This window comes from Myripristis murdjan, chromosome 8, assembly GCF_902150065.1.
Source record: "Myripristis murdjan chromosome 8, fMyrMur1.1, whole genome shotgun sequence".
Taxonomy (NCBI): domain Eukaryota; kingdom Metazoa; phylum Chordata; class Actinopteri; order Holocentriformes; family Holocentridae; genus Myripristis; species Myripristis murdjan.
In genome coordinates this window covers 31,849,593-31,866,438 of record NC_043987.1, presented here as the reverse complement: position 1 = coordinate 31,866,438, position 16,846 = coordinate 31,849,593, and the positions used below count along the sequence as shown (strand labels likewise).

The 16,846-nt window shown below is 45.4% G+C and overlaps 1 protein-coding gene across 1 annotated transcript in view; it reads right to left on the bottom strand.

Moving 5' to 3' along the window:
• The window catches only part of stx1b (syntaxin 1B), a 100,124-nt gene extending 85,079 nt beyond the window's left edge, over positions 1–15,045 (bottom strand). The window contains exon 1 of the mRNA XM_030058170.1: positions 14,965–15,045. Within this exon, the coding sequence (XP_029914030.1) occupies positions 14,965–14,994 (30 nt within the window). The 5' untranslated portion in view covers positions 14,995–15,045. The remainder of the gene's footprint in view (positions 1–14,964) is intronic.
• Positions 15,046–16,846: the final 1,801 nt, after the last annotated feature.

The window sequence follows — 16,846 nt, the reverse complement described above, 5'->3', positions numbered from 1 at the left end:
ATTGTTGTAGCTCTACCTGCTGCACTTCCTGTCCTCCGTCTCCAAAACAGGAAATGGCCTGAGCCTCTTCACACACCTGATCACATATTGATCCTCATTTATCCTCATGGATCAGCTTTAGTGTTTTGTTGTTGTCGTGGTTTGTTCTACTATAAGTCGTTTTCCTGTTTTTTTTTTTTTTTTTTTAATTTTTGCTTATTTTTTTTATCTTAAAATTTGACCGCTTCATGTCCAAAACCTCACAGAAACTCACGATTTGCTTGGACTTTTATTCTCTGAGTGATTCATATTGATTTATAATTTATTTACCTGAGTCGCACAGGGTGAGGCAGATTCTCCTGAAACTATAAAATAAAATAAATCAGATCCTTTCTTCCATCGTGTCAGCGGTTAAAAACACCGACCGGACACTTTCAGCGTTTTTAGATGAAGATTTTTTTTCTCGCCTATTTAATTTTAATATTAATTTAAATCATTTTTAATTTAAATTCTTTTTTGGCCTCAGCAGAGTTTATCCTTAATTCATTCTCTTTTCTTGTAATCGCCTCTTGGATTAGTCTTTAATGCAACGTAGTATCACATCCTTATCCTTATGTGTTGCAGCTCAAAAAAAAAAAAAAAAAAAAAATCAAGAATATGGATATTTAAAGTTTGATTCCATTGCAGGAATTTGCTGGTAATGAACGAGAGATCTGCAGACCTGCTTTTTCGGGTTTTGCAACTAATGATTATTTTCAATCATTTGATTATTTTTCCAGCCCAGTCTATCAGTCATTTAGTGCACAAAGCTGATAATGGCAAAGTGTCACTGGCAGTGATCAGAGCCCAAAGTGATTCTTCAAATGGCTTCCAAGAAAAAAAAAAAAAAAGGAAAAAAGGAAGACAATCTTAGCATCTTAGTGAAGCTGGAACCAAGATGATGTTTGGCTTTGCAATTGGTTAATTATTGAAATCATAATAGCATCCTATCCTTATCGTTATCCTTATCCTGAGTGCTGCAGTTTGATTCCTCCATTGCAGGAATTTGCTGGTGATGAACGTCCGATTAAGATCCACGAGACCTGCAGACCCCCTTTTTGCAACTAATGATTACTTTCAATCAAATCTGATCATTTTTCCAGCCCAGTCTATTAGTCACTTAGTGCATAGAGCTGAGCAAATAATGACAAAGTGTCACTGGCAGTGATCAGAGCCGAAACTGATTCTTCAAATGGCTTCCACGAAAAAAAAAAAAAAAAGATAAATTTTAAGAGAAAAGGAAGACAGTCTTAGCATCTCAGTGTTTGGCTTTGGAATTGGTTAATTACTGAAATCATAAGCAGTTCCCTTGCTGTTGATTGGCCGGTTGTTTCTGCAGTAACGAGGTTTTTGTCCGTCTGACTTTTCGCAGAGTTACGTAACGCGGCGCTCTTCGGCCGGACGCAGGTTCCCCGTCCCGCTCGTCCTCTCCCGTCTCACTTGGTGTTTGACTTTGGCTCGAGGTGAGGCTCCCCTCGGCAGCACGGCTTCCTGCGAGCCGTTTGCTGTGGGAGTCTATTTAAAGGAAGGAAGGGCACATTCAGGCTGAAGGAGGCGAGGGGCAGCAGCCGTCCACCGTCCCTCAGTTCACTACCTGCTGCTGGTGACTTTGACCGAGACTCTTTATGTTGCATTTCCTTCTGTGGATCTGAAAAAAGCTGGAGGGAGGAAGGAAGCTCGCTGCAGCGGCTCGTCCTGCCACAGTGCCCTTGAGCAAGACGCTGGACCTCAGCAGTGCTTGCTTCTCAGCTAAATGCCTAAATGTGCAACGTATGAATTTTCACCAGCACTTTACAGCAGAAACTTCCTTTATCTGTGTTGCCTCATTGACTAAAATGCAAATCTCAGTTCTGCAAATGATTCTCACTCTGGACACAGAAATAATCCCATTGGCCGAGTTAAACCTCAGTGGGCGGAGCCAAGAAAGTCCTTCGGAGTGCAGGTAAGCTAAGTGGTAAATTTTAGTGGCAAATAATGAATTAAGGTATAAAATTTTATCAAAAATATTACTGGCAATGATTTCTTTTTTCCATTCCTGCATCTCCACAGCAGCTGGGATGTTTTGAGGTCAGCTGGTTTGTCTTTCAGACGTGGCAGAGCCGCCTTTTCTGAAGCTCGTCATGATAAAAGTACAAGTGGAATTAATTCAATCCTGACATTGTTAGATTTAGTAGAAGACGCTGAGAAATGAAATGTATAACGTGCGTATGTTTGTTTAAAAGTGCGGGGACGAACAGACTGAACATGGACTGAACACAGACTGAACGTGGCGTTAGCGGCTTCAAAACTCGCAGTCAGGGCGCTTTGACCCCGACGTCAGGAAACGCTGAACGTTTGTTAGGTGATGTACGACAGAGTTTTTAGAGGAAGATGTTTCTGTTTCTGTTCATCAGATTCAGCAGAAGTGTTTGCAGAGCAGGACGTTTCTGCGGGTAAAACAGCTGCTGACTAAACCCTCCGTGAACTCGGCGTCACCGCGATCCGACATCCAAAGCATCCAAAGTCGGCGTCACGTCGTCTCACACTTGGCGAGTTTCAGCAAAAGACACTGAACGTGGTGGTGTACGATATGTGTGTGTTCAGTTTCTATATTTCTAGTTTCTAGTTGTTATTTTGAATTTCTAAGAGAAAAGCTAAAGAAACAAACTGGAAAAATAAGAGGAACAGGCCAGTGTGACCAGTTTGAGGCGAACTGGCTAACTGGGTAAATCGTTTTTTGTTTTTTTTTTCAGTCAGCAGCAAATATGACCTGTTTCCTACCTTCCGAGCTTCAGCCTGACGTCTACATGAAAGAGCCAGAACCAAAACTGAGACCGGCTCCGCCCACTGAACAGCAGCTCGACCAATGAGATCATTTTATTTTTCACAAATAATAAACCGCGGCACGCTGTCTGACTTCGATTTGATGTTTTAGAAAAACGCCTGTTGAGGGTCTCGTCCTGAAACAGACGTACGGAGTGTTGTCTCTGCTCTGTTTCACCAAAAAAAAAGAAAAGAAAAGAAAAGATTTATGCTTTCAGCTCCATGGAGGTGTCACACAGGAGCGGCACGTTGTGTATCTGATATTAAGATTTAGCGCAGAGGCTGCTGAGTGTGAACCCGGCGGCCTCGGTCTCGCGTCTCGCCGCTGTAAATCTGACTCCTGTATCAGACGTCCATTTAAAGCAAAGGGAGACTTCACTTGAGAGAGGGAAGGCAGGGACGGAGACGGAGAATTAGGGCTCGGCGTGGCGGTGGAAAATGGCGGTTTGCCCACTGCAGCCTGGCAGCGAATAACAAGGAGGACCTGACACACCGAACACCATATTTCCACGTCTGGCGTGTGCGTTTAACTCATTCCCGCCGACAGATTTGCGCAGTGAAGTGACCGGATGAAAGAAGCGGCTCAAGCTCCGCACGTCAACACACACACACTCCTAATCCGGCGGTCGATTTAAGCTGCAAAAAAAAAAAAAAAAAAAAAAAAAAAATCCCGTCTCTCCCCGTGACATGTTCAGCACCCACCTGCAAGGGCGACGGTGTTTACTCATATTTACTCATCACTCCCCGAACGTCTGGATGTAAAAATATCTGACTGATGAGGTGACGAGGTCGGAGCCGGGATGCCAAACAAACACACACACACACACTCACACACACACACACACACACACACAGCGTCTACCTTTTAAGACAGTTTCTAATGTTCAGACATGGTGGAGAATGGGTAAAATTAATTCTGTGTTTATTATTTACGTTGTAGTTTGCAGAGGTCTGCTACTGGACTGCATTATAGGGAGAGGTGTTTCTGATTTTTTGTCCTCCCCCATTTATTAACAATGAGGAGGGACAGAATAGTGGAAACAGCCGTCAGTAAAGTGCAGTCCTGCACTGACTACGAGCTCAGTGCCAAACACAGGAGTGAGTGAACGCCTCTGTTACCGTGACGACAAGACCAGCTGAGCATTACAGGTTTTGTTTTCTCAGGTCTGACGTCTTCCCATGATGCAACTGTCCACTCAAGTGCTTGTAATGCAGACAGTGGGACGGCGGAGGGGGAGGGGGGGTGGGGGGGGGGGGCAGCGCTGCAGAAACAGGAAGTGAAGGTTACGGCGTGATCTGACCCGAGATCAGCCGGCGGGGCTTAAATAATGCTGCAGACCCAACACACACACACACACACACACACACATACACACACACACACACTCATGCAGCCTAATGCCAGTAAAAGCATAAATTAGTGAGTCAGCCACCTCGGCTCTAATGTTTTGAATTTGGCTGCAACCTATGGATCCGATGCTGTTTTTGGAGAATCCCGCTTGATCGTCTCCGTTAAACGATGTGACGGCGGAGGCGGAGGCGTCTCGGATTCTATAAATTATTGATTAATTTCATTACAACCATTACGCAATCCCTGTGACTTCCCCTGCCAGGAGAAGCCAGCATTTACTGAAAAAATGCAGGAACAAAGCAGTGTTGTCTATGCACACGTGGCAAAATGTACTTTCTTTTTTTTTTTTAATGTAAAATGTATGGAAAAACTGTTTTTTTTCCCATTTACTACATAATAATAATAATAATAATAATACTTCACTGTCTAATTTCTCTAAAATATTCTTTGCTCCTTGTGTGATTCTGCTCCAAAAATCCAATGTGTGATATTCTGCATGTAAATTCATCCTGTAAAAAAATAGATTTATGACATATCTGAAGCCATATCACCTTTGTAGAGTTTACTAGGCATCCATTCATGTTAAATGGGAAAGCAGAGTGAGAGAGAGAGTCCTGCTCACACTCTGGTATCAATATTTCAGACGTTAGAAGTTATGAAAGGGGGTCAAAAAGCTTTACAATATTTATCTGTGACAGCAGGAAAACCAGGTTTCCTTCTCGCTGGCAGGAAGCCGGCGTCCCGAGTGCGGTTAAAATTTCAAAAATCTAACTCTGAACGTGAACGTGTCCTGCCAGGAGCCGGCGGAGAGGTTAAAGGTCACGGCTGTGATGGCCCGGTCGTGATCCCGTGACACTGAAATGATCACGACAGACGGGAATAAGAATAAAAACAGTGACCAGTTTACAGGAACCAGCTTCAAACTGGGAACCCCCGGCCTGAGTCACAGCGCCGCACTGTGACCTCATCGCCCAAACGCACGACGTCATGCTTTCCCATCAGGCGCAGTGACCTCGCGGTGACATCACTTCCTGCGTGTCCAGTCACTGTGATGATGCACGGAAACAAGGAGAAGGAAGGAGAAGAGAAGGAACTACAGAGCGGGAATAAATAAATAAATTAATTAATTCACGAAAACAGTCCGGACCTGAGAAAACACAGATGGAGTTTAATAAATAAAATAAAAAGCAGAATAAAGTGAAATGTCCCAAAATGTGGATGCAATTTAAAAATCAGGGTTTTCCCTATATTTATGTGATTTTTTTTTTTTTTTTGTCACAGCGCCTGAGCCAAATGAACGCAAAAAAAAAAGAAAAAAGAAAAAAAACATTTCCTTATCTGTGTTTCACTGAGGGCTCAACCTCTCTACACACACACACACACACACACACTCTGGCAAGAGGAGCTGATCACCTCAACAGACTCTCAGCGGTGCAACATCGTCCGTTTCATAACTATTTCTCTGTTACTTCATTGATATGCATTACATTTTGAATATTTTCTTATTGAATTGTTGAGTTTTTTGTTTATTTACCACATGATTGGAAACTCTCTGATATCAAAAATAAACACCAACGAATTTAAACGGGAAAAAAAAAATGAATCTGGGGGAATAAACGGAGCAGATTTCAGAGGCAGAGCCTCCATTCAGCGGGTGAGGAGGAGAGGAGGCTCACTGAGCCAGGGAGGGGCGGAGCTTATCCATAATACATGAGCACACACACACACACACACACACACACACACACACACACACACACACACACACACTGGGAGCCAGGACCGATTTCAGGGCTATTAAATGGACACGTCATCATAAATCACATGACCCGCCTCGTACTGACCAATCAGCCCACACACACACACACACACACACACACACACAACCTCCTACATATATTGATCATATCTGCTGACTGATAAGGATCCACCAGCCCCTGTAGTGTGTGTGTGTGTGTGTGTGTGTGTGTGTGTGTGTGTGTGAGCTAATGGAAGGATGGGGCTAATCCAATCTGACCGCAATCAAATCTAAATCAACTGCATCTCACCTCTCGCAATGTGACAGCATGACGGCCGAGCAGCCACACACACACACACACACACACACACGCTTCACTTCAAACATGCTTCATGGAGGATTTTCTCACGAGCACCGGGTGTTTTCAGGCACAAACGTAGTGAAAAAATGAAAAAAGAAAGCGAAAATATCAGGACTAGGAGCCCAAAAAGGTACATTTATATATTCCCAAATTATCAAAGATGCACATGTGAACCATTTCCTCTAAATCATAACAGCTGATCAGCCTCGACATTACAATTCTCCCGTCAATATCGTAATTATAATCCAGGGAAAAGATCAATCTCTATAAGGTACAAAAGCTGCACCTCAGAGGCTGCAGTGACGAGCCGCTGGACCCCTGAAGGTGCGGTTAGGTGCTCTATTTTCAGAGTGTGCATCCACGTTAGTGCACAGTGCGTGTGTTATTAAAACTGCACAATAAAATTTAACAGGCTTATGGAGGTCAATCAATGCATAAACGACCACATAACTCTCAATTTAAATGTTGAAATATGACGACGAGACAGAAACAGAAACTGGAGCGAACTGATGTGCAAAATAAAAAAAAAAAAAACTTTTCAGGAATTTTCCAGCAGCAGCGACGTCGTGCTCACGCTGCTGTGACTCTCTCTGCGTTATTAATCCTCTTTATTATTAAAACTGAAAATTCAAAGTCATAAAAAGAGACAGAACTGTCACACCAAACCCCCCAAAAAATTTAAAAAAAATTTAAATGCAAACAAGAAACACGAGCGGACAGGAAGCAAATGTGACGTTTCATGCAGAAATTTGTGTGAGAAAAGAGTGTGTGTATTCTCTGTGTGAGAAAGACTTGGACACACACACACTCGTTCAGGGTCTGAGTTTCTAATTAGCCCTGACATGAGCAAGATTTAGGGATTCAAACCTACGACGCAGCGAGCGCATGTTGCCTGTGTGAGAGTGAAGCTTATAATTACAATAAATAAATCAATAAAGGTACAAATCTGAATCTGAATAAATTAGCCTTTAAAATCTATAATTATACTGCATGAAATATGTCAGTGTGTGATGTGGACGTGACTGTGAGTGTGTGTGTGTGTGTGTGTGTGTGTGTGTGTACACCCGCGGCTCTCCTTCAGCCAAGTCAAGGACAGAAACCCCATCACTGCTCGCACACACACACACACACACACACACACACACACACATTCAGACACTACAGAGCATCAGCTTCATTACAGCGCAGCCCTGAGCTAGCCGGCGTTAGCAGCACATGCAGTATCACATCACTGCTTTTCCCATCAGCATGCTAACCGGCTAACGGAGGCTAACGCTGATGCTAACGCTGATGCTAACCGGTTAGCATCACCGTTTTTATTCCCTCTTCCTCTTTTGTTTCTCCATCTGTCGACTGTAAACTGCAGAATGAAGCAAAAATATTACAGAAATACACTTTACAGTTAGTTATTGTTAGATATTAATATATAACTTATATGCTTATTAATATAAATAAAACATGCTATTTGCTAACTGCTAACTGAAACTGACAATCTGCTATAGTTTGAACATAAACAGGTGAAAGAGGATAAATTAACAAGCAGAATGGCTTTTATACAGCTTTTATACATTTTATATTTCCTCCTGTTTCATACCTAAAATTGTTCAAAATGTTGTTAGTGTATATTTTCAGACTATGGCCTCCATGTCCTGTGGTTTTACTGCACACAATGTTTAATGAATTAAAACTGTCACCTGCCTGTGTTTAAGGAAAACCCCAATTTGCCTTGTTCTGCCACATATCCTTTTTTTTTTTTTGTCTATATTTTATTCCTATAATTTTTGCTGAGTCACAGCTTTGAGATTGTTAGTGCTCCATTTACACTGTAAGAGCCCCGAAAGTAACTAAGTTCATTTAAAAAAAAAAGCACATTTTGCTTTTTCCAGGTTAAACCAATCAAAAAATCGCTGGTGGGTTAATGCACAGGCAGTTTTTTTTTTTTCTTTTTGCAACAAAATTTTGGATTTGGATTCAAAAGCTTCACACAGGCCTCCAGCAGTCACTTTTTTTTTTTTTTTTTTTCTTTTAAATTTTCCACGAGTGGCATTTATCTGTTTGTGCAGATAAACTCCTCACATACTGTATAAGAAACGCTAAATTCATTCTCATGGTGAAGCTGGCAGGCCGGCTGTGCTCGCTGAGGGCCAGGAGTGACCCTGCTGAGGTCAGGATGGGGTTAGACCAGGGGAGGGGGGGGGGGGGGGGGGGGGGGGGGGGGGGGGGGGGGGGGGTGCAGGTTTTACTGCTCTAATATCCTCTCTATTGTGGTCCATCACAATGAGCAGCTCACAGTTATAAATAAAGGAAAGCGCCTATTAGACTCCCCCCGCTCGGCCTCATCCATCAGGATTTAATTGACGCGCTGCAAGTGGAGGCATCGCTCGCCTAAAGGTCAGAGGTCAGGCGTTCACACAGAAAACAGCTTCTCTTCACACACATGTGTTAATAATGAATAATAATAATAATAATGATAAAACAACAACAACAGCATGCAATCCAGTCTTTTCCAGATCAAAGCCGACTTTCAAATCTCATCTCGGAAAATGAAACCGAGTCTGACAGCTCAGATCCGATTTCTGAAGGGAGTTTTTTTTTTTTTTTCCTTCAGCTGCCTGACATTTGTGACAAGCCAAGCGGAGGACCACAAACATGGAGGACAGCCAGAGAGAGAGAGGGAGAGAGAGAGAGAGAGGGAACAGTTTGTCGTCTGGTGCCACCAACACGTGAATCTGCACTGCAGCTCCAAAACGGCCAATTATGCAGGAAAAAAGCCCAAAGAGTGCAAGAATGCGACTGTTTATTCACACGACGCGCCGCCATCGTCCCCTCCCCGACAGGTGTGACACACCTGTCTCATAATGAGGCGACGAGCCAATCAGATGTCAGCGTTTTCACAGGGTTTTCCGGATCTGACAGCCGCGTCTTGCGTTGGTAAACCTTTTTTTCTCTGGACGTTGATTTGAGTCTGTATTGATCTTTAATGGGAGGGACTTTTCAAAGAACGCACGGCGTTTTTCTCAATTTTTCTGTCACAATAAAAACAACCAGAAGAAACATCAGGGAGAACAGCGTGCTGTCTCTCTGCTGCTGCACCGCTTTGTCAGACAGAAAACACAGAACACACACACGCCTCATCGCACGTCCATATAGCCTCGGACACTTTATGCAACTTTATGCAAATTAATTCCAGATGAACAAAACCTCTTTAAGTAACCCGTGAGCTGGGTAATACCTAAAAACCAGCTCCTCTGCTGCCTGATAAACAGCATTAAGACGGACGACACGCTCACTTCAGTGGAGGAAATTTTCAGTTTGGCTTCTTAGAAAGGCTGAACTTTATTATGACGGTTAATTCAGGTCCTATTTTGAAAAGAAATGTGCAAGAAATGAGATTATTGTGATAGAAAATACCCCAAAATTGAATCTAAGAGCTTTCTTAAGACCCTTTTTTAAATGTTATTTATCCTAAGAAAACATTTCTGAATCCGTCAGGTTACCGAGAGACACCTGGTGTTCAATCACGGCTACCAGGTGGGGAAACGTGGGCGGGGCAAGCAAACTAACTCCACAACTGGCGTCAAGGTGCCCTTGAGCAAAGGGTGTGTGTGTGTGTGTGTGTGTGTGTGTGTGTGTGTTTATATCAGTGCGTGCAGGCTACGGCGGGGCCCAGCTGTGGCTCTCTGTCACTGAGCAAAACCTCCCAAACAGCAGAACACCCGCCCACCTGGTGCTCCCCGCAGCGCAAAACAAACTGCAACATGAGATGGATAAATAACATTTTGAGACTAGATATATGCTCAATGTGAACTGTGTACAAGTGTGTGTATATGTATGTGTGTGTGTGTGTGTGTGTGTGTGTGTGTGTGTTTTCTGTACACATATTTTCCAACATGTACACAGAAAAGCATGAAGTCAGGAAGACTATGAACATTTGAGGTACAATTAAAGCCACGTTAGAGTTCTATTCTATTCTGTTCTATTCTATTCTGTTCTGTTCTGTTCTGTTCTATTCTATTCTATTCTATTCTATTCTATTCTATTCTGTTCTATTCTATTCTGTTCTATTCTGTTCTGTTCTGTTCTATCACGGTTCCTCTCTGGCCTGTTTGCTGGTGATGAAATTCTAAAAATGAAACCACACAGGGTTTCAGATCAACATATAATACTCTGGTATAATTAAGAATTTATTAGTTGGCGGCGCCTGTGACTCATGTCCTGCGAGCAGAGAATAGAATAGAACAGAATAGAAAAGAATAGAACAGAATAGAATAGAATAGAATAGAGTCAGAGCTGTGGTTTTATCGACAAATCAGTGAATAAAATGTCATGTGAGGTCATACTAGCAAATTGCCTATAAATAAGGGTATTTTGTTATATGGTGATGAGCAAACAAATCAATTGTGTGTGTGTGTGTGTGTGTGTGTGTGTGTGTGTGTGTGTGTGTGTGTCCACGGAGCCAGATGCACTGACATCCAGCAGAAATCTGCATTTCATTCCTCCGCCCTGCTTCCCACTCGGTTTCATCCCCAGCTTTATGATCTGGTGTGCGGCTGAGCTTGAATTATGTCCCTCCTCCCTCCCCCTACCGCTCCCTCTCTCTTTCTCTCCCCCTCTCTCTCTCCCTCGCTCTCTCTCTCTCTCTCTTTCTCCTGTAATCAATGAGATTGGAATGGGATACGGTGCGGCAAGACACACACACACACACACACACACACACACACACACACACAGGAGCCGTTTATCACTCAGTCTTTCTCACTTTCCCTTTCCGTCTCTGTGGCCTCACACAGAAATAGACAGTGATATATTTATATATTTATATATATATATATTCATATTATACAATCCTCAACTAAAAATCACTGAAATAATTCCAGTAGGATTATTAGTTTATGGTCATGGTATTTAACACTTTATAAACCTATACATTCCTTTATAGTGTGTTTTATAGTATATATAAATATATCTATGACATCACAATAATGTCCCAATAATATGGTGTCTTGCTTATAGCGTCACCATGGAGCTCCATAGTTAAGTCTGCAGACCTTGATGAACTTCATGGTATTTTTTAGTCTCCAATAATATTCACTATAATATTCACTATAATATTCACTGTAATAGTCATTTGGAGCTCAGAGTTCACTTCCTAACATCATAATACTCTCATAGTGACTTATAGAGCATCTGATGCGTAATCATATGTTTGTAATGTCTTTATGTCTTTTATAGCGTCATTGTGTTATTACTCTACAGGCCGTGGTGAGGAACGGCTCCTTTCACAGAGTTAAATCACGGCTGCATTCACCTGTGAGCCGTATTTTAACGTTGCGGCTCTAAACTGCTCCGCATCCTGCTGGCTGGCTTTCACTCCGACGTGCAGCTCGTCTGACGGAAAAGCTTCTTCTGCACAGGAACTACCAACTCCAGCCGTCAGATAAACGCAGTGCAGGAAAAAAAAAAAAAAATACAAGAATTCCCCTCTGAAATTAAGTTTCACTGAATGAAAACACTTTAGAAATGAAGGACGGAGCTGCAGGAGATGGACTGAGTTACCGGGTTCAGTTTCTGCTGCTTTCTGGTATTTTAAATCTCCACGTAGTAAAAATATTCCCATAATATTCCTGCAGACACTGACTGGCTAAACACTGAGTCTGCAGTCTCAGCGATGCCGGATGCTTTATGGTAACTTTCAGTTTTATAATAATATTCTAATATTACCATATAATTTTTAGTTTGAGGCCTGTGGTATCGCTCCGGAGCTCATCAAAGGGTTTCTGTCTGTGTCTGGGCCTCGGCAGGAGTCGTGCAGACTCGGAGCCGCTCGGCGGTGATGGAAGAGGAGGAGGAGGAGGAAGAGGAGGGGGAGGAGGCGCACGACGGGCAGCGTCACTGTGATGTGGCCGATTACATAAAAATATAATTATTACTACCGCCGCCGCATGATACAGCATCTGTTACCGCTGGGTTACGTGAGATGTGCGTTTACGTTTTCACTTTAGAGCCAACATGGCGGACACGGACAGGAATGAATGAATGAATGCATGAATGAATGAATGAATGAAGGCTAGGTGAAATGCACACGGAGCGGGAGTGTGATCTAACCGTCTCAACATGAGGAGGGGTTTCGCCATCAAGAGTGGGACACACACGCACAGAGAGAGAGAGAGAGAGAGAGAGAGAGAGAGAGAGAGAGAGAGAGAGGAGATGAAGAAGAGGAGAAGGAGGCGGAGGAGGATGGGGGGCCGGAAATGAGCAGATATCTTAATAATAAGAAAACGCTTCTCCTCTCCTCTGCTCTCCCGTGTGTGTGTCTGCTGCACAGCCTCTAATAATGTGGCGATGCCGATATGCGACACACACACACACACACACACACACACACACACAAATCTCTCTCTCTATTCTCATCCATCCTCTGTCTCCACTGTGTGTGTGTGTGTGTGTGTGTGTGTGTGTGTGTGTGTGTGTGTGTGTGTGTGTGTCGTGCCAGATTCTGCAGCAGTGGCCAACGAGGCGAAATGCACTTTATTAGAGACTGAATGAATGAATGAATGAGGAGAGATGGGAGATAAAGGGGAGATAGAGATGGATGGACAGATGCTAGATGCAGACACGCGCACACACACACACACACACACACACACACACACACACACACACACACACACACACACACGGTGTATCAGCAGACTGGAGTGCCGGCAGCCGCGCGCACAGCAGTGCGGTAAGCTTTGCGTAGAGGTAAAATAAACTGTGCGGCGGCGCGGTGTGACACTTTCCCTGCAAATTGGCTAATCGCTCGCACGCACGTACGAAGGCACACACACACACACACACACACACACACACACACACACACATATTGAGTTATAAGGTGCATAGAGACAGCAGCAGCAGCGGCGGCAGCAGGCGTGTCCTCCGGCCCTGGCTGCTTTTATTGATCAGGTATTGCCCCCACCCAACCCCCCAAACCCCCAACACACACACACACACACACACACACACACACACACACACACACACTACAATATCACATAGCCTACCATCCTTTATCGATTTGACAGACGGGATAGGAAAATGGAGGAAAGGAGCAGAACCTTCTTTACTTTAGGAGAGAGAGGAGAGGAGTGGGGGGTGGGGGTTGGGGAGTGGGGGTGTGTGTGAGGGGGGGTCTGCAGGTAGCAGCCGGTCGGGCTTGTCGGTGCCGGGCGAACCCGGCTGAACTCTGGCGGCTGCAGCAGCTGCAGAGTTTAGCTGATCAGTCGGGCTGGGAGTGGAAAAACACCCGGATGAAGCATTTTTTTTTTTCCCGCGAAACTGCCTTAATCACCTCTTCAATTTCCGCCTCTCACCTTCCTTATAGCGACACGCGCGCACAGCCACGCACGGGAACACGGGAACACGGGGCTAAACGACGCCCACCCGACTCACTCACTCCTGTGCATGAAAACGAGCGCTCTCATCCTGGTCTCATCCTGTGTCCGGGTGCCATAAAAAATGGGTGAGGCTTTGATACAAAGGGTACAAGGGACCCCCCCCAACACACACACACACACACACACACACACACCATCCTCCTCTCTCTCTGTAAAGGAGTTGGAGCAGCAGGGATCAGTGTGGATGTTGGGTTTTTTCCCCCGGACGGGCCGCAGCAGCATCACCGCCGCCTCCGTCTCCCTCCGAGCAGCCAGCCTCTTATCGATTAGCCCCGATGGGGAATATTTTTCTGTGGCTATGGCACATTTTGTATACGGGAGGCGTTGGGCTCCGTGAATGCGGGCCTCGGAGAGAGAGAGAGCGAGAGAGAGAGAGAGAGAGAGAGAGAGCGAGAGAGAGAGAAATCACTGCAATTTGGTCAGGCGGCTCATTTCAGAGTCAACTCTTCTCTCCTTTCCATTCCCCTCTCTCTGTCTCTCTCTCTCCATCATATTCAGTCCATCATGCTGTCAAGGCACGCGTGGTCACGGCTGAATTAGCACGGATGGGAGCGTTTTTAAACGACAGCCCGCGTCCCCCGTGCAGCGCTGCTGTGGGCTTTAAAAAAAAAAAAAAAAAAAAAAAAAAAAGGCGACGGGGCTTGGACGCGCGGCCTATGCGTAAACCGCGGCCAGCCTCGACCAGCGACGCGCTACAGGGCCGTCATCCCCAGTGATGCTGCGGTGAACGGAATACCAAATGTGTCTGAGCCGCCGTTCCGCCGCCGTGAGACTCAGCATCCACTGACAGAACCGAGAAAAAAGATGTGATTTGTGTGCAGAAACGGCTGCGTGGACGCGTCTCCCTCCCCGCTCGAAGCGCCAGCTGACACCGCTTCCCACCGTCCGCACGCCGTAAACATTCATCAAGGCCAAGGGATGCGAATTAGAACGCGACCCCCCCCTTATGATAAAACGTGAGGTTTAGACGGCTCCCCCTCCCTGCCTCCCTCCATCCCTCCATCCCTTCCTCCCTCCCTCCGCCGCTGGCCCCGACATCCCTGCCGCTTCTTTTCCAATGCAGCGGCGGCGAGGCCGGGAGCTGCGGCTGCACAGGAGGAGGAATGGAGGGGAGGAAAGAGAAGGAGGAGGAGGAGGAGGAGGAGAGGGCAAAGAGGGAGGAGGTGGAGGAGGAGGAGGAGGGCAGGTGGTGCTGCTGCTGCTGGAAATATGGAGGCGACATGGTGGGTAGAAATGGAAGGAAAAGGCTGCTTACACTTCGTAGTTCTTGCGTGCGGTCCTTCATGGTGTCGCCGCGGCGAGCTGGCTGCTAAAACGGAGAATCGGCCCTGGTCGGGGTGGAAGGGGGGGCGGGGGGGTTTCCAACTCCGCGTCGTCGTCTTGCGCTCCGAGATTTCCCGACTAGATGCCTGTTTTTTCTAAATATATATATATAGAATTTATTTAAATATTGATATATATTTTTTAAATCTTCTGCTCGAACCCAGAGAGAGGGGAAGGTAATAGCTGATGCGTCTCCACCCGGATCGGCAGTCTGTTCGTCTGTCTTCTCTGATAGGCTATTTTTTCTATCCGTGTGTGTGTCTGTTTCAGCCCCCCTCTTCTTCTTCTCCTCCTGCTCCTTCTTCTTCTCCTGTATTTCCTCTCCTCCGCTCTGTCCTGGCCCCCCTGTTGGTCCGCGGCTTCCTCCTCGGTGCGGTCGCAGTGTCGGCCCCGCAGCGCGCAGCAGCCCCGGCAGCGAAAAACCAATGCGATATAGGAAAAGAAGGAGCGTGGTACTGATGCTGCAGAAAAAAAAGAGAGAGAGAGAGAGAGAGAGGAGGAGGGAGGGAGGGGGGAGAGGTGGGGGAAAAAAAGGAAAAAGAAGCGATGCGGAGGGGATGGAGAGCCAGCGCGCATGCGCGGACTCCATCCCTCCATCCTCTCCGCTCCCTCCTCCTTCATCTGTACCTGCTGCTGCTGCCCCCTCCCTCCTCCATCCGCCCTTTTGCCTCTCTCTCTCTCTCTCTCTCTCTCTCTCTCTGCAGCGCCACGGAAGTGTGCATGGTTTCAGGTGAATGAGGACCGGAGGGAAGCCAGGGAGAGATGCCTGACGACGCCGATTAGTTCATTGCTCTCTCTCTCTCTCTCTCTCTCTCTCTCTCTCTCTCTCTCTCTCTCTCTCCTTATAATAAGACTAATAATAACAACATAATACGACGGAATGCAAAGACAGGACGGAGGTGTGTGCGCGCGTGATTTTTGGTGTGTGTGTGTGTGTGTGTGTGCGCGCGTGATTTTTGGTGTGTGTGTGTGTGTGTGTGGTGATTTCACCGACAGCCCTCTGATGAACATTTCTGCAAGGCAAAGGCTTATCGGAAGCCATCAGCCTCGATGCACATTTTTTCGTCTGTGCGTGTGTGTGTGTGTGTGTGTGTGTGTGTGTGTGTGTGAGAGAGAGAGAGAGAGAGAGAGAGAGAGAGCAGTGCGCTACACGATGAGTTGTCCGCCTTTTTCCTGCAAAATGGCAAGCGCCACCACAAGGCTCGGCTCTGGCTCTGCATCATGGAGAGTTTGCACTGCTGACAGCATATGGACACAGCAAAATAAAGAAATAAATAAATACATACATAAATAAAGTCCCCACGTGCAGCTAGAAAAAATGTCACACACACACACACACACACACACACAAAACCAAATCTAGTCAGCTATTTAACTTTGAGAATGAAAGTACAAAAAGAGAAATATGTAGGTGAATGTGTGTGTGTGTGTGTGTGTGTGTGTGTGAGAAGTTTATATTTTATGGACGCCATCAGGAGATTCTGTGTTGGTCCAGAGGTCAGAGGTCAGCGTCACTCAGCAGGATGCGGCTGTCACAGGCCTCAGCACAGCGTTTTTTTTTTTTTTTTTTTTTTTTTTTTTTTTTGGATGCAGTGAAGTGCCCGGTTCCCCACACCAGCTCTGCTTCACCTCCGTTTATTTATGCAGGCGGCGGGTCAGTTCAGGACACGTTTTTGTCAAGGTAATGTAAAAATGAAGGACGAGAAAAAAAAACAAAACACAAACAAACATATAGGTCATACAAATATCCAAATTTCATCTATGCCTTTAGGCTAAATGAAAGATGAAAAGTAGTTGTTTTGACTAATTCTGGC